The sequence below is a fragment of the Oncorhynchus masou genome, chromosome 27, assembly GCF_036934945.1.
Source record: "Oncorhynchus masou masou isolate Uvic2021 chromosome 27, UVic_Omas_1.1, whole genome shotgun sequence".
Lineage (NCBI taxonomy): Eukaryota > Metazoa > Chordata > Actinopteri > Salmoniformes > Salmonidae > Oncorhynchus > Oncorhynchus masou.
Genome location: NC_088238.1, coordinates 19,866,540 through 19,888,455, shown reverse-complemented (window position 1 = coordinate 19,888,455; position 21,916 = coordinate 19,866,540). Strand labels below are relative to the sequence as shown.

Below are 21,916 nucleotides of genomic sequence, written 5' to 3'. Positions count from 1 at the left end.
AACTTCAGATTTAAGGAGTTTGTTGGATTTGAATGGGAGAGATCAAAATGAGTTGCCTGCTTAGTCCATAATTACTGACATCCGAGTACTTAATGAACATCATCTCTGGGTCTGAGCTCCTACAGTCCTCTGTGTACAGGGTGAATAAAACAGGCCAGATGACACAGCCTTGCGGTGATCCTGTACAGATGGTTCTGGAAGAGCTGCAGTGACCATTGAATCTGACCCTGCCGTTCTCTATTTGTCAAGAAGGAGAGGACCCAGAAAATCAAATGTGGAATGACATTCATGTCCTGGAACTTTTTAACCATTAAGTGAGGCTGGACTGTATCAGAGGCACTAGAGAAATGCACAAATACCATCCTGATGTATGTCTTGGGCTTCTCCAGGTGGTTGTGGGCACGGTGCAGTAGGGACAGAACTGCATCAACACCCCTGTGCCGCTTGTAAGCAAACTGGAGAGGGTCTGTATAACAGCATACCTCCTTTTGTAGAATCAGCCTTTCAAAGCTCTTCATCACTAGATGTTGAAGCTACAGGGCTGTAGTCATTGTTGCAGGCGAGGTTGCTCTTTTTAGTTACTGGGCATATGGTGGACGATTTCCATATTGCTGGGATGGAGTCTTCTGCCAGAGAGCGAGGAAAAGCTCACAGAAAACACTTGACAGTTGATATGGCAACCCTTTAGTAGGAGACCACTAATGTTGTCTGGCCCAGGGGCTTATGGTAACCCTTTAGTAGGAGACCACTAATGTTGTCTGGCCCAGGGGCTTATGGTAACCCTTTAGTAGGAGACCACTAATGTTGTCTGGCCCAGGGGCTTATGGTAACCCTTTAGTAGGAGACCACTAATGTTGTCTGGCCCAGGGGCTTATGGTAACCCTTTAGTAGGAGACCACTAATGTTGTCTGGCCCAGGGGCTTATGGTAACCCTTTAGTAGGAGACCACTAATGTTGTCTGGCCCAGGGACTATGGTAACCCTTTAGTAGGAGACCACTAATGTTGTCTGACAGCACTTGAATATGAGCAGCACTGAAATCAGTGGTGTGTGTGTGTGTGTGTGTGTGTGTGTGTGTGTGTGTGTGTGTGTGTGTGTGTGTGTGTGTGTGTGTGTGTGTGTGTGTGTGTGTGTGTGTGTGTGTGTGTGTGTGTGTGTGTGTGTGTGTGTGTGTGTGCTAGAAAAGCACAACAGAGCGCATGTGTTGGTCAAGTGTTGTGAAAGCCACTCTTGTCTGTGGTCCCCCCTCCAGCCACAACAACCCTCTCTCTGTCCTCCAGCCCTAGCTGTGGTTTGGAGGACATGGGCCACTGACCGCCAGGAAACATACACTATCTTACACACAATCATGAAGAGATGGCGAGAGGATCAAGGGCCGACTTGGAAGATGAAGATAGACCAGAGGATGGAGAGAGCAGCGATTGAGAGAGAGAAATCAGACAGGGGGGTAGAGCAAGAGAGGAGGATGGAGAGGAACAGAGGTCTTTCTGTCAGTGGAGTTCCGCTCCCTTGTTACTCAGCAAACGGAAGCTCCCCACAGTGTGCTAAAATGACAGATAAGTCACACACACACACTTGGCCCTCTGTGCCACTCTGCACAGAGCTGTGTGTTGTTGTTTTTCAGGCTGTAAGGTTTTTGAAATGGGTGAACACACTCACCTGCTGTTTAGATTCACACCAGATACAGATTGCACACACTCCTATCTGTCTCACTCCGTTGCCCATCTTGTTATTTCTTTCTCTCTCGGATCACATCTTTGGCCGTGGTCCCAGCTCAGCATTTCTCAGGAGTGTCACAGTGACGGCGTGATAATTACGTTGCCTGAGTGTTGTTTGGAGCCTTTTATGATAACGGGCTTTTACTAGTTGTCTGAGAAAACACAGCAACAGAATGATGCTCTGCTCCCAGCTGCCACTTTGTGTCATATGGTTGTAGTGAAACTAAAGTGTGTGTGTGTGACGGACTGATTTTAAGTTAGAATGAGATTTCACAGGCTGTCTTTGGGTTTCCTCTCTCACTGTCATACCCTTAATTTACAGGCTTCGTTTTCCTACTCATGGAGAGAAATGAGTAGGCTAGTTGTCTGTCTCTTGTGTGTGTTCGTTCATATGCTACGTAGGCTAGTAGCCCCACTAGGCCATGCTGAAGCCAGGGTGTCTGCCCCACACAGGGCTCTCTACACGTGGTAGAACACCAGACGCTGTCAGCACATCCCAGTGCCCTTCGAAAGAATGGACAGACAGACAGGACCTAACGAAAGACCCAGCTAGGGTAGAAAGTAAAACTGTTATTTAATGCAATAAAAATAGCACTTTTTTTAAAGACCTCAGTGCTGTCCTGTCCCCTGCAGCCAGTCTGTAGAACAGCCAGTCTGCTGTGTGTTATGGTGTTGTTGACTGTGTGTTTCAGCCCCTGAGGACTGTGGGTACCGAGGGCAGCAGCCATGTCCGGCTCCTACGATGACTCCATGGTCGATGTCTCCAGTGACAGCTTCTGGGAGGTGAGACCGTAGACAATAAACAGTATAACACATTCAATTAACAAACATACGTCATTATATGATATGCACGTAGCTGCACATTCAACTCCCACACACACCCCCTCTCATCTGCCCTCTCTCTCTCTCCCTTCCTCTCTCTCTTCCAGGTGGGGAACTACAAGCGGACAGTGAGGCGGGTGGACGATGGCAGTCGCCTGTGTAACGACCTGATGAACTGTCTCCATGAGCGGGCGCGCATCGAGAAGTCCTACGCACAGCAGCTCACAGAGTGGTCCAAACGCTGGAGACAGCTTATAGAGAAGGGTAGGCGCACACACACACACACACACACACTACAGAAGTCCAAGCACTGAAGACAGGTGTGTGTGTGTTCCACTCCTTCACCCCTCTGTTCCCGTCACCCCTCTGGACTCACAGTTCCGCACTCTCCATCACCGTAAGCATGCATGTGTGTTATTATCTCATCATGTGCACCCCCAGGCCCTCAGTACGGGACCCTGGAGCGGGCGTGGGGTGCCCTGTGCACGGAGGCGGAGAAGGTGAGCGAGCTCCACATGGAGGTGAAGGCGGCGCTGATGGGGGAGGACTTTGAGAAGCTCAAGGTGTGGCAGAGGGACTACTACCACAAACAGATGATTGGAGGCTTCAAGGAGACCAAGGAGGCTGACGACTGCTTCCGCAAGGCCCAGAAACCCTGGGCCAAGAAACTGAAAGAGGTTGGGGAGTCGTGTACACACAGACAATACACACACAGACAATACACACACACACACACACACACACACACACACACATGCAGACAATACACACACAGCATGCAGACAATACACACAGCATGCAGAGAGAATATATATTATACGCGTGAGCGGACAATGCGCTCGAGAGAGCATGCAATACACACGCGAGCAGGCAATATATATATACACACACACACACACACACACACACACACACACACGCACACACGAGCAGGCAATACACACACGCGAGCAGGCAATGCACACACAGACACACGGGCGAGCAGGCAGCGCAGCAGGCATACACACACGCGAGCAGGGCAGGCAGGGCAAGGAAGGCAGATAACACACACACACACGCAGGGCAGGCAGGCACACACGAGCAGGCAGAGCGAGCAGGCAATACACACACACGCGAGCAGGCAGGCAGGCAGGCAGGCAATACACACACACACGCGAGCAGGCAGGCACACACACACGCGAGCGAGCAGGCAATACACACACACACACACACACGCGAGCGAGCAGGCAATACACACACACACGCGAGCGAGCAGGCAATACACACACACACACACACGCGCGCAGTCAGGCAGATAATACACACGCACGCGAGCGGGCAGGCAGGCAGGCAGGCAGGCAGGCAATACACACGCACACGAGCGAGCAGGCAGGCAGGCAATACACACGCACACGAGCGAGCAGGCAGGCAATACACACGCGAGCAGGCAGGCAATACACACGCGAGCAGGCAGGCACACACACACGCGAGCAGGCAGGCAATACACACACACGCGAGCAGGCAGGCAGGCAGGCAATACACACACACACGCGGGCAGGCAGGCAGATAACACACACGCAGCAGGCAGCAGGCAGGCAGGCAGGCAATACACACACGCGGCAGCAGGCAGGCAATACACACACGCGAGCAGGCAGGCAGGCATACACACACACGCGGCAGGCAGGCAGGCAATAATACACACACACGCGAGCAGGCAGGCAGGCAGGCAGGCAGGCAGGCACAATACACACACACGCGAGCAGGCAGGCAGGCAGGCAGGCAGGCAATACACACACGCGAGCAGGCAGGCAATACACACACACGCAGGCAGGCAGGCACAGGCAGGCAGGCACACACGCGCAGGCAGGCAGGCAGGCAATACACACACACACGACACAGGCAGGCAGGCAATACACACACACACACAGGCGGCAGCGCAGCAGGCAATACACACACACACACACGCGAGCGAGCAGGCAATACACACACACGCGAGCAGCAGGCACAATACACACACACGCGCGCAGCAGGCAGGCAGGCACACACACACACACGCGAGCGCAGCAGGCAATACACACACACACACGAGCAGGCAGGCACACACACACACACACACAGCGAGCGGCAGGCAATACACACACACACACGCGAGCGAGCAGGCAATACACACACACACAGGCACACACACGCGAGCAGGCAATACACACACACACACACACGCGAGCGAGCAGGCAAAACACACACACGCGAGCGAGCAGGCAACACACACACACGCGAGCGAGCAGGCAACACACACGCGAGCGAGCAGGCAACACACACACACGCGAGCGAGCAGGCAACACACACACGCGAGCGAGCAGGCAACACACACACACGCGAGCGAGCAGGCAACACACACACACGCGAGCGAGCAGGCAACACACACACACGCGAGCGAGCAGGCAACACACACACACGCGAGCGAGCAGGCAACACACACACACGCGAGCGAGCAGGCAACACACACACACGCGAGCGAGCAGGCAATACACACACACACACACGCGCGTGAGCGAGCAGGCAATACACACACACGCGAGCGAGCAGGCAACACACACGCGAGCGAGCAGGCAACACACACACACACGCGCGAGCGGCAGCAGGCAGGCAACACACACACGCGAGCGAGCAGGCAACACACACACACGCAGGCACACACACACACGCGAGCGAGCAGGCAATACACACACACACGCGAGCGAGCAGGCAATACACACACGCGAGCGAGCAGGCAACACACACACACACACACGCGCGAGCGAGCAGGCAGGCAACACACACACACGCGAGCGAGCAGGCAACACACACACACACACACACGAGCGAGCAGGCAACACACACACACACACACACGCAAGGCAGCAGGCAACACACACACACGCGAGCGAGCAGGCAACACACACGCGAGCGAGCAGGCAAAACACACACACACACACACGCGAGCGAGCGAGCAGGCAATACACACACACACACACGTGCGAGCAGGCAATACACACACACACACGTGCGATCAGGCAATACACACACACAAACACACACATACATGTGCGAGCAGGCAATACACACACACGTGCGAGCAGGCAACACACACACACACACACACACACGTGCGAGCAGGCAACACACACACGTGCGAGCAGGCAACACACACACACACGCGAGCGAGCAGGCAGGCAACACACACACACACACACACGCGCGAGCGAGCGAGCAGGCAATACACACACGTGAGCGAGCAGGCAATACACACACACACGCGAGCGAGCAGGCAATACACATACACACGCGAGCGAGCAGGCAATACACACACACACGTGAGCGAGCAGGCAACACACACACGCGCGAGCGAGCAGGCAACACACACACACGCGAGCGAGCAGGCAATACACACACACACACGCGAGCGAGCAGGCAATACACACACGCGAGCGAGCAGGCAATACACACACACACGAGCGAGCAGGCAACACACACACATGCGAGCGAGCAGGCAACACACACACACACGCGAACGAGCAGGCAACACACACACACACACACACGCCCGCGAGCAGGCAACACACACACACGCGCGAGCAGGCAATACACACACACACACGTGCGAGCAGGCAATACACACACACACACACGTGCGAGCAGGCAATACACACACACACACACACACACACACACACACGTGCGAGCAGGCAATACACACACACACACGTGCGAGCAGGCAATACACACACACACACACACACACACACGTGCGAGCAGGCAATACACACACACACACACGTGCGAGCAGGCAATACACACACACACACACATGTGCGAGCGGGCAATACACACACACACACGTGCGAGCGGGCAATACACACACACACACGCGAGCGAGCAGAGGCAATACACACACGCGAGCGAGCAGGCAATACACACACGCGAGCGAGCAGGCAATACACACACGCGAGCGAGCAGGCAGGCAGGCAGGCAATACACACACACACACACGCGAGCAGGCAGGCAGGCAATACACACGCGGGCGGGCGGGCAGGCAGGCAGGCAATACTCGCAGGCGGGCAGGCAGGCAGGCAATAATCGTGAGCGGGCAGGCAGGCAGGCAATACTCGCGAGCGGGCAGGCAGGCAGGCAATACCCGCGGGCGGGCAGGCGCACACACACAATGCACACACACAATACACACAATCATGAAATGAGGTTAGATGTGGATTCAGAGTGACAAGCTAGCACTCACACAGAACCAACAACCTCAGATATAGTCGTGGACAAAAGTTTTGAGAATGACACAATTATTAATTTCCACAAAGTTTGCTGCTTGTGTCTTTAGATATTTTTTGTCAGATGTTACTATGGAATACTGAAGTATAATTACAAGCATTTCATAAGTGTCAAAGGCTTTTATTGACAATTACATGAAGTTGATGCATAGTCAATATTTGCAGTATTGACCCTTCTTTTTCAAGACCTCTGCAATCTGCCCTGGCATGCTGTCAATTAACTTCTGGGGCACATCCTGACTGATGGCAGCCCATTCTTGCATAATCAATGCTTGGAGTTTGTCAGAATTTGTGGGTTTTTGTTTGTCTACCCTCCACTTGAGGATTGACCACAAATTCCAAATGGGATTAAGGTCTGGGGAGTTTCCTGGCCATGGACTCAAAATATCGAGGTTTTGTTCCCCAAGCCACTTAGTTATCACTTTTGCCTTATGGCAAGGTGCTCCATCATGCTGGAAAAAGCATTGTTCGTCACCAAACTGTTCCTGGATGGTTGGGACAAGTTGCTCTCGGAGGATGTGTTGGTACCATTCTTTATTCATGGCTGTGTTCTTAGGCAAAATTGTGAGTGAGCCCACTCCCTTGGCTGAGAAGTAACCCCACATATGAATGGTCTCAGGATGCTTTACTGTTGACATGACACAGGACTGATGGTAGCACTCACCTTGTCTTCTCCGGACAAGCTTTTTTCCGGATGCCCCAAACAATCGGAAAGGGGATTTATCAGAGAGAATGACTTTACCCCAGTCCTCAGCAGTCCAATCCCTGTACCTTTTGCAGAATATCAGTCTGTCCCTGATGTTTTTCCTGGAGAGAAGTGGCTTCTTTGCTGCCCTTCTTGACACCAGGCCATCCTCTAAAAGTCTTTGCCTCACTGTGCACTTATCTTACAATAAGTGCCATGGGATCTTTAATGACCTCAGAGTCAGGACACCCGTTTAACGTCCCATTCGAAAGACGGCACCCTACACAGGGCAGTTTCTGTCCTGGGGCATTGGGATATTTTTTTTTAGACCAGAGGAAAAAGTGCCTCCTACTGGCCCTCCAACACCACTTCCAGCAGCATCTGGTCTCCCATCCAGGAACTGACCAGGATCAACCCTGCTTAGCTTCAGAAGCAAGGGTGGTATGCTGCTGGCAATTGATCCGCTCTCCTTGAAGTTCTTGATGATCCGATAAATGGTTGATTTAGGTGCAATCTTATTGGCAGCAATATCCTTGCCTGTGAAGCCCTTTTTGTGCAAAGCAATGATGACGGCACGTGTTTCCTTGCAGGAAACCATGGTTGACAGAGGAAGAACAATGATTCCAAGCACCGCCCTCTGTTTGAAGCTTCCAGTCTGTTATTCAAACTCAATCAGCATGACAGAGTGATCTCCAGCCTTGTCCTCGTCAACACTCACACCTGTGTTAACGAGAGAATCACTGACATGATGTCAGCTGGTCCTTTTGTGGCAGGGCTGAAATGCAGTGGAAATGTTATTTGGGGATTCAGTTCATTTGCATGGCATAGAGGGACTTCATCTGATCTCTCATCATAACATTCTGGAGTATATGCAAATTGCCATCATTTAAACTGAGGCAGCAAACTTTGGGAAAATTAATATTTGTGTCATTCTCAAAACGTTTGGCCACGACTGTATATACACACACACACACACCAGCTTTACCCTGCATTTATCAGTCTGTTGATTTCTGCAATAACCACCACAATTATTCCCATCACCCCTCAGTTCACTTGGACACATATCACTGACTCACTGCTTTCCCTGTTTGCAGCTCCTTCTCACCTGTACTAGCTGCGATGCTGTACAACAAACAGGCCATTAGTGCTATTTATACAATGGTGGGTGTAATCCTGAATGCTGATTTGTTTAAACCACATTCCAGCCGGTGTCTTTCTAAGCAATAAGGCCAGAGGAGGTGTGGTATATGACCAATATACCACGGCTAAGGGCTGTTCTTAGACACAACGCAACGCAGAGTGCCTGGACACAGCCCTTAGCCGTGGTATATTGGCCATATATCACAAACCCCCGAGGAGCCTATTGCTATTATAAACTGGTTACTAATGTAATTAGAGCAGTAAAAATACATGTTTTGTCATACACATGGTATACAGTCTGATATACAATGGCTTTCAGCCAATCAGCATTCAGGGCTCGAACCACCCAGTTTATAATCCACAAGTTACCACCGGCTAAATCTATGATGTTAGAATGCCTGTTTACTATTTTCCATCTGACTGTGAAATCCACTGTCTCATCAGCCCAGCCTGACAGTTTATCAACTAGATCTCCACTTTAAAAGGCATCTAGACATTCTCACATTTTCTTTGAGAATAACATTTTATTTTCTATATAAACTGGCTATTTCATTAGTGTTGGCCATTCATAGGAAGCAGAGGCGTGTAACTTTACACTGGCCACACAGGCAGCTGCTACGAAAGGGAAGGCCATTGTGTGTCGAACCGGCTCTCAGTTTCTCTGTGGAGCCTTGATTGGTTATGGTGTTGGAAATACACTGGGCTGCTCTGCTGTGCTTTTGGCTAGTAGTAGTGCAGATGAACACATACTCCTACTTGCACAAACCAACACACACACACACACACACTGAAATGATGTCTGATGTCACTCCTCTGACCTGGGAGTTCTGGAACAGTCTGTAGTTTGTAGTGTACCAGCTTCACAATCTGAGTCTTCCTGGGGGGAGGGGGGGGGGGGTGTGTGTGTGTGTGTGTGTGTGTGTGTGTGTGTGTGTGTTGTTGTCATTGGGCACAGATACACACAGACAGCTTCCATTCTATGATATAATCAGAGCCAATGGCAGACAGGCTGTTCCCTCTGTTCTTTGGCTATGTGGCCTTTATCAGAGATCCCATTGTAAGTGGGAGAAGAACATTGCTGCCACTCAGGCCCTGTCCCAAACAACAGGAACTAATGGCCTTGTCCACTTCTCTCATTCCCCACTTCTCTCATTCCCTCTTTCCATTTGATGTAGATTGAATCAAAACCCAGCTGTTAGGTGGACAGGTTTTTGCCAATCGCCAGAGTTTTTCCTAAGTCTATTTTAGTTTCCACCTCTTTGTTTACCAGAGTCTGAATTGGGTGCTTAGTCTTTAAGACTTTCATTATCGTATTATTTTGTTACCTCGACTTCAAGGTATTCTCTGCCTTTCAAAGACCCCCGCGTTACCTTGACTTAATCAAGGTATTCTCTTGCCTTTCAAAGACCCCCGCGTTACATCGACTTCAAGGTATTCTCTTGCCTTTCAAAGACCCCCGCGTTACCTTGACTTAATCAAGGTATTCTCTTGCCTTTCAAAGACCCCCGCGTTACCTTGACTTAATCAAGGTATTCTCTTGCCTTTCAAAGACCCCCGCGTTACCTTGACTTAATCAAGGTATTCTCTTGCCTTTCAAAGACCCCCGCGTTACCTTGACTTAATCAAGGTATTCTCTTGCCTTTCAAAGACCCCGCGTTACCTTGACTTCAAGGTATTCTCTTGCCTTTCAAAGACCCCCGCGTTACCTTGACTTCAAGGTATTCTCTTGCCTTTCAAAGACCTCCGCGTTACCTTGACTTAATCAAGGTATTCTCTTGCCTTTCAAAGACCCCCGCCACCATTCCTCTCCCCTTTATTCTTTTGAAAAAGCATTGTTCCTTAGCAGTGTCAGCCCAGCCAATAAGCGACATAAGCAGATGCTTTTTGTTATTTTTTATTCCCGCCCCATGGAAAAATGTGTAGAATGGCAACGAATCCCTTTGAAAACGGTCTCGATATGAGTCAGAAACAGTTATTCTGGAATTAAAAAAGTGTAAATACTACAAAGTGTAGATATGATAATAGTCTAAATCTAAAACCACGTTTGGAAAGTCCGTACGTCACAACGGGTAAATGAAGGTTGGGTTTTGATTTGACGATGTCCGTTTGGCCACTAACATGGGGTGAACAGCTGTGGTGACAGCATACAGTGAGACACACCTGCCCAGTGGCTCCGATTTTGTTTACATGAGACAACACGTCGCATATCTCTTTTACTTGACAAATACTTAACCAAACACCTTAGATGTAAAATTGTGCAACTAAGACATCCTCTGCAAAAACGTCAAAATTAATTACAGATTTCTTAAGTTGTCTTAGATTGATTCTGGGGGTTTTAAGGAAGTGAAATAGGCTTCCGTGTCTACAGTGTCTCATGGGGGACAAACATTAACCAATTGCAGAATGGGTCAGGAAACATGCCTCCAAGACTGAAATCTTGTTTTACTAATGAGCAACAGAAAAAACATGAGCCAATCGGCGTGTTCAGTGGCTCTTTTAAAACTGCACATTTCTCTCCGCAGCCAAGAGGTGCGCCACTAAATGTTTTGCCTGCGAGGTGGGGGGGCTCCCAGGCAAATCTAGCTTATGGCCCCCAAAAGGCTAGAGCTGGTCTTGTTCCTAAGCTTGTGTCTACCACTGAAAGGGTGGAATCATATTGAATAGTCACTTAGCTACTGCGCCATGCTAACTTGGTTATCCATTAGCTACATAAGCATGACGTTAACCGCTGTACCTTACCTTCTCTGTGCCATATGGCAGATGGAGACGATGAAGAAGGCGTACCACGGGGCCTGTAAGGAAGAGAAGCTGGCCACCAGCCGGGAGAACAACAGCAAGCTGGAGAACAACAGCAACACTGAGGCCCAGAAGAAACTGCAGGACAAGGTGGAGAAGTGCCAGCAGGAGATGGAGAAGGTAGGGATGGGGGAGGGATGGGGGGGGGGGTTACACCGGTGTTAAATCATCTCTGTGTGGACACGTGTTTTATGTCTATGTTGTGTGTCATGGCTGGAATGTGACTCTGTGACCATTTGAGTATCCTGACAATATGGAGCAAATGTTTAAGCTCCGTGTGTCCGTGTGTGTGTGTGCTTCTCTGTGTGTATGTCTCCTTACGTGTGTGTGTGCTTCTCTGTGTGTATGTCTCCTTACGTGTGTGTGTGCTTCTCTGTGTGTATGTCTCCTTACGTGTGTGTGTGCTTCCCTGTGTGTATGTCTCCTTACGTGTGTGTGTGCTTCTCTGTGTGTATGTCTCCTTACGTGTGTGTGTGTGCTTCCCTGTGTGTATGTCTCCTTACGTGTGTGTGTGTGCTTCCCTGTGTGTATGTCTCCTTACGTGTGTGTGTGTGCTTCCCTGTGTGTATGTCTCCTTACGTGTGTGTGTGTGCTTCTCTGTGTGTATGTCTCCTTACGTATGTGTGTGCTTCCCTGTGTGTATGTCTCCTTACGTGTGTGTGTGTGCTTCCCTGTGTGTATGTCTCCTTACGTGTGTGTGTGCTTCCCTGTGTGTATGTCTCCTTACGTGTGTGTGTGCTTCCCTGTGTGTATGTCTCCTTACGTGTGTGTGTGCTTCCCTGTGTGTATGTCTCCTTACGTGTGTGTGTGCTTCCCTGTGTGTATGTCTCCTTACCTGTGTGTGTGCTTCCCTGTATGATCCTCTGGGTCCCAGACTAAGGAGCGCTATGAGAAGTCTCTGGAGGAGCTGGACAAGGTGACTCCCCAGTACATGGAGAACATGGAGCAGGTGTTTGAACAATGGCAGCAGTTTGAGGACAAACGCATCACCTTCTTCAAAGAACTTCTGCTGGAAGTCAAGCATCACCTCGACCTCTCCACTAATCACAAGTAAGACACCTCCGCCTCTCCACCAATCACAAGTAGGCAGTGATACCTCTCCACCAATTACAAGTAGGCTGTAACACCTCCATCAATCACAAGTAGGCTGTGACACCTCCATCAATCACAAGTAGGCTGTGACACCTCCATCAATCACAAGTAGGCTGTGACACCTCCATCAATCACAAGTAGGCTGTGACACCTCCATCAATCACAAGTAGGCTGTGACACCTCCATCAATCACAAGTAGGCTGTAACACCTCCATCAATCACAAGTAGGCTGTGACACCTCCATCAATCACAAGTAGGCTGTAACACCTCCATCAATCACAAGTAGGCTGTGACACCTCCATCAATCACAAGTAGGCTGTAACACCTCCATCAATCACAAGTAGGCTGTAACACCTCCATCAATCACAAGTAGGCTGTAACACCTCCATCAATCACAAGTAGGCTGTGACACCTCCATCAATCACAAGTAGGCTGTAACACCTCCTTCAATCACAAGTAGGCTGTGACACCTCCATCAATCACAAGTAGGCTGTGACACCTCCATCAATCACAAGTAGGCTGTAACACCTCCATCAATCACAAGTAGGCTGTAACACCTCCATCAATCACAAGTAGGCTGTAACACCTCCATCAATCACAAGTAGGCTGTAACACCTCCATCAATCACAAGTAGGCTGTAACACCTCCATCAATCACAAGTAGGCTGTGACACCTCCATCAATCACAAGTAGGCTGTAACACCTCCATCAATCACAAGTAGGCTGTGACACCTCCATCAATCACAAGTAGGCTGTGACACCTCCATCAATCACAAGTAGGCTGTGACACCTCCATCAATCACAAGTAGGCTGTAACACCTCCATCAATCACAAGTAGGCTGTGACACCTCCATCAATCACAAGTAGGCTGTGACACCTCCATCAATCACAAGTAGGCTGTGACACCTCCACAAATAACGAGGAAGACCCCTCCACCTCTCCATATCAATTCCAAATGGACCCCTAGCCTCTGCATCCAAACCTTCATAGCTTTATTTGCCTTCTGATTGGTTGCTATTCAATCCTCTTGTATCTACAGGAGTGGTTAGCGAGTAGGGGATATGGGTCCATTTGGATTTGAGGCTCTACAACCCAGATCTACCTAGAGGGGGGGCTTTGGGATTGGACATGGTTCACCATCCATCATTAGGGAAATGCTGATGTACCCTCTCGCTCCCTTTCTCTCGCTCTCCTGTCTTCCTCTTCTCACCCTCTCTAGATTCCAGACAGTCTACCACACGTTGGAGGACACGATCTCTGCTGCTGACGCTGTGGAGGACCTCAAGTGGTTCCGCTCCAACCACGGTCCTGGCATGCCCATGAACTGGCCCCAGTTTGAGGTACGGGATGGGATGAGTGAGAAGGATGGGAGAGGAATGGGAGAGAGAGAGGGGTTTAGCTCCAATGAGCTGGCCCCAGTTTGAGGTACGGGGAGGGGGAGATGAGGGAGAAGAATGGGAGAGAGAGAGGGGTTTAGCTCCAATGAGCTGGCCCCAGTTTGAGGTACGGGGAGAGGGGAGATGAGGGAGAAGAATGGGAGAGAGAGAGTGGGGTTTAGCTCCAATGAACTGGCCCCGGTTTGAGGTACGGGGAGAGGGGAGAAGAATGGGAGAGAGAGAGTGGAGTTTAGCTCCAATGAACTGGCCCCAGTTTGAGGTACGGGGAGAGGGGAGATAAGGGAGAAGAATGGGAGAGAGAGAGAGAGAGGGGTTGAGCTCATGAACTGGCCCCAGTTTGAGGTACACGTATTGGGAGAGTATTGAGGAAATGGGAGAGAGAGAGTGGCTCAGTGTCAGTGAACGGTTCTGAGTTTGAGGTACATGGTGAGGCAGAGAAGTTATTACATTGGTATTAATAACTCAACAAGATGTATGGCTCTGTGGAAAAATTCCATTGGAACAACTCTTCCCACTCAGCCGTTTCTCCCTCTAGGTCAGGGGTGTCTAAGTAATTTTGCCTCGGGGGCTGCATTCTGTCTTCGAGGTCCTAAGGGTCGTGCTGAATATGCTATTTCCATGTCGTCAGAATTTAAAAAAATAGTCCCTAGTTAGATCTGTTGCGGTGATCGTATTTCCGCCACAACAGCAGTCACAAGTCATGAAGGCAGTCAAATGCCATGTGATCATTTAATCACGGTAATAAGGATCTCCAAGCTCTGATGCTGCTGATGGTCATTAGTAGCCTACCAAACTTGCTAGCTGCCTGGTAATCAGCACTCTATTGTCCCTCTAATCACTCTGACATCAATGCAAATGTATTAACAAATCGAATCAAACACTTAATGGGAGCTCATGTTGCGCAACATTTCAATAGGCGATGCAATTGTGAGAAAACAGTGATGACCTCTACTAAAAAGAGGAGACTTACCTTTCTATAGGCTAGGCCTACTATATTTATTTTTTAAACTTTCCTAATATTAAGCACATTGCTTATATTTACAACAGGAGTATAGCTTACCTGGCTGGCAGGAAAATAAACCACGGGGAAAGTGTCCTCCATTCACTATTTAAGTGCATAGATGACATGTATTTGTTTTCTGCTGCCCTGTTTCGATACAGGTGAATGATAATGGTCCATTCTAAATCAAAACAAATTTCACACACATATTATTTAGTATATGTGAAGACTAGATTAAATCAAGAATAGTCTGATGGGTGACAATATTAGCTCGTGAATTATATATTATCACTTGTGAATGATGCCCAGCATAAGAAACAATGCCTTTTTGTGTGACTTTTTCGAATCATAGTCACACACCTCATGTAGCCTAACCCATAGGCCGATGTGTTTTAATAAGGTTTGTATCACAACTAAAGTGGCCAAATAACTTCTTTAAAATGTAGCACATTAATCAGCTTTACAAAGAGTGTAGAGCCTAAATGGCAAACATAAGCAGCGAGTGAGTTTCAAGTTTTGTAAAGATAATGTTCACCATAAAAATGCACCTCTATAATAAAGCATTACATGCATAATTGCATTTGCTGTCACTTTTGATAATGGTGTTTTCCCGCTAATGGAACATTTTCCTTTATTGCTTACTACCATGTGCACATTTTTTGCGCTTATAATGTGAATAAATAGCTAATAGTTTATCAATATTTTAAGCTAAACATTCCGATCTGTTGTGTCAATCACATTGTGTAATAAAATAAGTTATTTTTAATGCTAGTAGTTGTATTAATTTGGGATCTAGCGCATCCCACAACTGTCCCAGACTATGTTTGGAATATTTATTTCTCACACAGTATAGAATAGATCAAAATGTGTACTATGGGGGATAGTAGATTGACATAGGCTAGTGCTTTTGCTGTTTGTTAGGCCTACTCATCTTATTGGCTGACGAAAAGTAAATGTGGACAGTTCCAATATCTTCAATATGCACTTCGGAATTGGATAAGGATGCACACTGTTGCATCCCCCATGTGTCTTTCTTCACTTGTAGCCTCTGAGAAAGAACCGATGACGTGATTCAGCACTCCAGGAGAAGGGCACAACGCAAAAGGCATGGATTTTTTTGGGAGTGCATTACGGCCAGGGGATGCCGCCAGGACATTCTATGCATTATCAAGTGCTTGTCAAATTGTGAACGAGTGGCTGATGTGTGTACAGCCTGCACTAAAAACAAAGCAGCACTCATGCCTTTCGAGCAACTTTTTTCAAATCCTCATTAGTCGCGTCACGCGACCTTACAATGTATTTAAAAATCAAAACGTATAGACCAACGTTTGTAGAACAACTAAAGTTAATAATTACTCTAAATGAAGCATATAGGAATACCTGTTTCTTTGTTAATCACTCAACACAGAATAGCCACACGTGTGCACTCCCTCATCGCTTGGAGAAAATATGCTTCCTATGTTATTCAGCTTTGTTCAATTGTATTCTTCACACTATTAAATAATGCCATGGAATTCTAAGCAAATCTTGTCTGCTAAATTAACTAGTGTAGCCATCAGCCATTTGGCATAGCCAGATCAGGACCTACCATATGGACAACTCAGAGTATGCTATTCTGTTAAACATTTTCTTCATATCATGCTTCTTTAGACCTGTCTAAAATAAATCATGGTTTAATTGTGATGGTGTAGGGCTATATTACATGGGTTTATTAGACTTTTTAAAATGTAGATGTTCCAAAGGTCTGCAACAGTGGCTTGGAGGCTGTGTGTGGAAGCCTGGAGATGCTAAACGTGTTTATGTTAATTAACAGTCAATTACCGTGAGACCGATAGTTATTTGCTTGACAATCACCGGCTGATGAAATGTCATGACAGCCGCATCTACCCGTTGTTATTTGATTTATTTTTTATGCTCCCTGAATGTCTAATGATTATTAACGAGCTGGAAGGTCAAGAAACTATAAATATAGATCCATTATATTTTCTACACTGTTTCAATTTGGTTTTAGTCATTTTAAAGTGCATTGAGTTCGTCAAGGCATTCGTCGAGTTGTACTTAAAGCTATAGTAAGGACATACTGTGACGCGTCGTACCACACAAAAGCCCATTGTGACAGTGTGCAATCTCCCCAGCATTTTTCTGTCATTTGATAGGACACACACACACACACACACACACAGACAGACACCAATCCTGTCTGTCAGGTTGTACTGAATACTGACTTGTCTTCAATGCGCAGATCGTAACCAAGCTCTATCCAAGAGGAACTGATGGCGCTGTCACAACATAAGGGCATTGAGGTGGTGTCAAACCATGTTACAAAACAGAAGATAGAAAAGCAAAATATGGAAATAAGTGCCCCCTGGTATGGATTGAGGAACACTGATTTTGCACCTGCTCTTATCCAGTTACTTTACGTAGGTTCATTCAGTAATTAAAAACAAGCATTTGAGTGAGGTAGAATCTCTTCAGAAATCGATGTTCGTAGTGCTAGAAGAAGAGCGTTTAAAAAGACCATAACACAAACTCCACATCAACATAACACTAAATGAAGAGCAACGTTTATCACAAGACACCTCTTCATGATCACAGACTAACTGATACTGTGCTTAGATGTTAAAGCATTGTTCTTTAAATGGCTGTTCTTTACTTGGAAATAATGTTCCTGTCTTGTCCAACCCCCCCCCCCCCCCCCCGTTTGACAGAATGTGGACTGGTCCCGCTCCTCTAGGTCCAGAAGGTCCATTGTAGTGAGTTCTGCCTGGGAAGGACTATTCTATCACCGTGGTTCCTGGGGGGAGGGTTATTTACCTCACTCTCCTTCCTCTGTTTGCATTTTCTCTTTGTGTGTGTGTGTGTTCGGTTGATGTGCCCATTCTGGCCCTCCTAATGCTTTACGAGGAGCACCTGAAAACACACAAGGAAGTGCACACACACACACACACGTCTGTCTGATGAATGGCCTCGTCACCACGTCTGTCATGTATGACCCGTGTGGGGATGTGCGTGACTACTCCTCCCCCTGCCTCATCCTATGGATGTTTGTCTTCCTGTATGTCTGTATTCCAGAAGACTCCTTCTCTCATCTTTCCCTCATTCAGAGTTCCTCTCTTTAACCTTTCACCCCGTGGTGACCTCTGACCTCGTGTCAGCCCCTGTGAACCCTGCAGGGGGTCACATGGTGCCTGCCAGGTCATGTGATGTAATTTGGCCCTCTGGGTTCAAACTGACCTTTGCACTTTGAGAACAACCCACTTGTTATATCTGTGGGAACAGGGAGTGACTTGGGAAAACGTAGAGTTATACGGGAAATGTAATCTCTCGAGCTGTAGTAAGTCGAGGGCCCTCCTAAACACAGCCCCTATGTAACCTCCATAGAACCTGTAATAAGTCTAGGGCCCTCCTGAACATAGCCCCTATGTAACCTCCATAGAACCTGTAATAAGTCGAGGGCCCTCCTAAACACAGCCCCTATGTAACCTCCATAGAACCTGTAATAAGTCTAGGGCCCTCCTGAACATAGCCCCTATGTAACCTCCATAGAGCTGTAGTAAGTCTAGGGCCCTCCTGAACACAGCCCCTATGTAACCTCTAGAACTGTAGTAAGTCTAGGGCCCTCCTGAACACAGCCCCTATGTAACCTCTAGAACTGTAGTAAGTCTAGGGCCCTCCTGAACACATCCCCTATGTAACCTCCATAGAGCTGTAGTAAGTCTAGGGCCCTCCTGAACACAGCCCCTATGTAACCTCTAGAGCTGTAGTAAGTCTAGGGCCCTCCTGAACACAGCCCCTATGTAACCTCTAGAGCTGTAGTAAGTCTAGGGCCCTCCTGAACACAGCCCCTATGTAACCTCTAGAGCTGTAGTAAGTCTAGGGCCCTCCTGAACACCGCCTCTATGTAACCTCTAGAACTGTAGTAAGTCTAGGGCCCTCCTGAACACAGCCCCTATGTAACCTCTAGAACTGTAGTAAGTCTAGGGCCCTCCTGAACACAGCCCCTATGTAACCTCTAGAGCTGTAGTAAGTCTAGGGCCCTCCTGAACACAGCCCCTATGTAACCTCTAGAGCTGTAGTAAGTCTAGGGCCCTCCTGAACACAGCCCCTATGTAACCTCTAGAACTGTAGTAAGTCTAGGGCCCTCCTGAACATAGCCCCTGTCCTTCTGTGGCTCGAGACGCAGTATTGGACTATGTTAAAGTGTGTGTGTGTCTCTGTGGGCCTGAATTGAGACAATGTTCTCCTAACGTTGGGATGAGGTTCTGTTGGCGTTGGTTGGGATGATGTTTTGATTCAAGCCTGCTCCTTAGCTTCTGGTGGAGGTTTGTGATGGCTCAGTGCTATGTCTGTCTTTATGGTGATGGATGTGTTTACCTTAACTATACACACACGCACACACTGTTTCAGTACTCCACAGCCCTGGTCTTCAGTGTTTAGTCACAGCCTGAGAAACGTTTGCCTAATGTTACCTAGTGATTGTGCTAGTTAGAGCATTGGAACTTCCAATGAGTGTGCACTTGGGTGTAAGTGTGTGCATTATTTCAATGCTTGTCCTTTGTGTAGTATTGTTGCTAAGACAAGCAGTTTTAGTTACTAATGTTTGCACATTCATGCTGAATCCGTTTTGAGCTGAGCATGTGACTCATGTTCATCTGTGTCTGAGGGTGCGTGACTAATCGTGTGTGTGTGTGTGTGTGTGTGTCAGGACTGGTCCATAGATTTGAACCGTACACTGAGTCGGCGAGAGACTAAGAAGAAGCCCTCCGAGGGAGTCACCCTGACGGGCATCAGCCAAATGGAAGAGCAGCAGGCAGCCAAGAGCAGCAGCAGGTAACCCCACACACACACACACACACACACACACACACACACACACACACACACACACACACACACACACACTCTGTCAGGAAGTGGGAAGACATTTATCAAGTTGCAGTAGATAAAGGTGTCGGAAGGCCAGTGAAAGAATGTAGCTTCCAATACTCTCTTACCACTGCTGCACACATTCCACACACTGCTTCCACATGTAAACATCATAGTTAATGTTCCTCCACACACAAGGCTCTCTTCACACATTCCACACCACTTTCACATGTAAACATCATAGCTACTGTTACCTCCACAACAAGGCTCTCTGCCGCTGATCGGGAACGCTGGTAAAGCATTCGGGGAAAAGCCTTTGGAATGACGTCTTCCACCACTGAGTTGTTGCCATGGTCACGGTAAACATTCCTGTAACAAGCCCTGAGAAAACAGAAGTGCCCCACTGGCTGTAAAGGTTGCAGACTGGTTAATTTACGCCAAACATGACCCATGGTGTGTGTAGGGTGGGTACTGGGGGAGTGTGTGTATAGGGTGGGCACTGGGGGAGTGTGTGTGTAGGGTGGGTACTGGGGGAGTGTGTTAGTGGGCGCTGGAGGAGTGTGAGGGTAGTTAATGAGAGGAATGTGAGGCACGCAAGGCATTTGACCTTTTGGTATCCATCAGATGTGCATATTGCCAAACATGGGTCTGCATCGCCCTACCAGCATAAGAGACACGTATTGTATACACTACTGTATATCTGTGTGTACAGGGGTGAAGGTGAGTGTGTGTCGATCAAGATTAGTTGTACTTACAGTGGAAATTCATTTTCACAGCTCACGAAAGCACAAACAATAGACTGAACAAACAATGGCCATATAAGGAAAAGGGGGTCAGAGTGAAATTCTTGTCTGGACCGAGGTATAACTTCACTCCTTCCTTATCGTGTTCACGCATTGAGAGTTGGTCCACATTTCTGCGCTATAGCAAAATCAGAGATAGAACCACTACAAGGGATAGTACATCTATCTGGCTATCCCCCTTAAAGGGATAGTACATCTATCAAGCTATCCCCCTTAAATTGATAGTTTACTGCTATATGGGCATTTTATAATTTGCTCACTTTAAAAGTTGTTTATGGGCAACTAATACTATTGAGTATTATGCTCTTTATATATATCTCTCTGTCTCTCTCTGTCTCTATCCATCTACAAAGAACACTTGTGCCTATCACCAAAAAGCAGGCTGATATTGGTGTGAGACCTAATATAACATCATTAAGGATGTGTGAACGTCTTCTCAGTCTGTTTTTATCTGACTTCTGTCAACCAGAGTTACATTGTTGCCACCGTTCAGTGTTTGTTTGGTGTTTCAACTCCTCTGAGAGAGATTTGGTTATCTCAGAGAGCGTGGCGCCGTGACTGTCAATAAAGGTGTCCACAGTGCAGTGACGTTGTGATTGGACAGATGGCTACTACGTGCCATGGTCCAACTGCACTGTAAACATACGATGTACATACAACACTACAGTAGGTTCCTGGTTGAAGTTGTCTCTATGCACAGGTCTAGGATCAGCTTACCTTCCCCAAATCCTAACCTTAACCATTGGGGGGAAATACAAAGCTGACCATAGATCAATGTCTAGGGTGACTTCATCATAATTCGTTCTCACAACAGACTAGTGTGGAATTCCAAATCTACCCCCAGCCTCTAACCCAAGGTACTTCTCTAGATAATATATATATTTCTTAAAGATAGGTGTCACTAATATGGTAATGCTTTGACCTAGCCAATCAGAGGGGGAAATGGAGCTATTACCATATTGCTTAAAACAATCTGGCCCTCTCAGATCGAACAGAAATGTCTAGGGAAATGGAGCTATTACCATATTGCTTAACCCAATCTGGCCCTCTCAGATCTACCTGAAATGTCTAGGGAAATGGAGCTATTACCATATTGCTTAAACCAATCTGACCCTCTCAGATCTAACTGAAATGTCTAGGGAAATGGAGCTATTACCATATTGCTTAACCCAATCTGACCCTCTCAGATCTACCTGAAATGTCTAGGGAAATGGAGCTATTACCATATTGCTTAATCGAACAATCTGGCCCTCTCAGATCTAATCTAAATGTCTAGGGAAATGGAGCTATTACCATATTGCTTA

General features: G+C 47.8%; 1 protein-coding gene across 4 annotated transcripts in view; it reads left to right on the top strand.

Moving 5' to 3' along the window:
- LOC135515723 (protein kinase C and casein kinase substrate in neurons protein 2-like) overlaps positions 1-21,916 on the top strand; it is a 42,711-nt gene that overhangs the window by 15,781 nt on the left and 5,014 nt on the right. For 2 of the 4 annotated variants that reach the window (XM_064939418.1, XM_064939416.1), the window contains exons 2-9: positions 2,410-2,500; positions 2,647-2,803; positions 2,981-3,216; positions 11,420-11,575; positions 12,330-12,505; positions 13,766-13,886; positions 17,652-17,696; positions 19,649-19,773. In XM_064939418.1, the coding sequence (XP_064795490.1) occupies positions 2,444-2,500; positions 2,647-2,803; positions 2,981-3,216; positions 11,420-11,575; positions 12,330-12,505; positions 13,766-13,886; positions 17,652-17,696; positions 19,649-19,773 (1,073 nt within the window). In that variant the 5' untranslated portion in view covers positions 2,410-2,443. The remainder of the gene's footprint in view (positions 1-2,409; positions 2,501-2,646; positions 2,804-2,980; positions 3,217-11,419; positions 11,576-12,329; positions 12,506-13,765; positions 13,887-17,651; positions 17,697-19,648; positions 19,774-21,916) is intronic. The other 2 variants (XM_064939419.1, XM_064939417.1) reach the window with 1 other exon arrangement.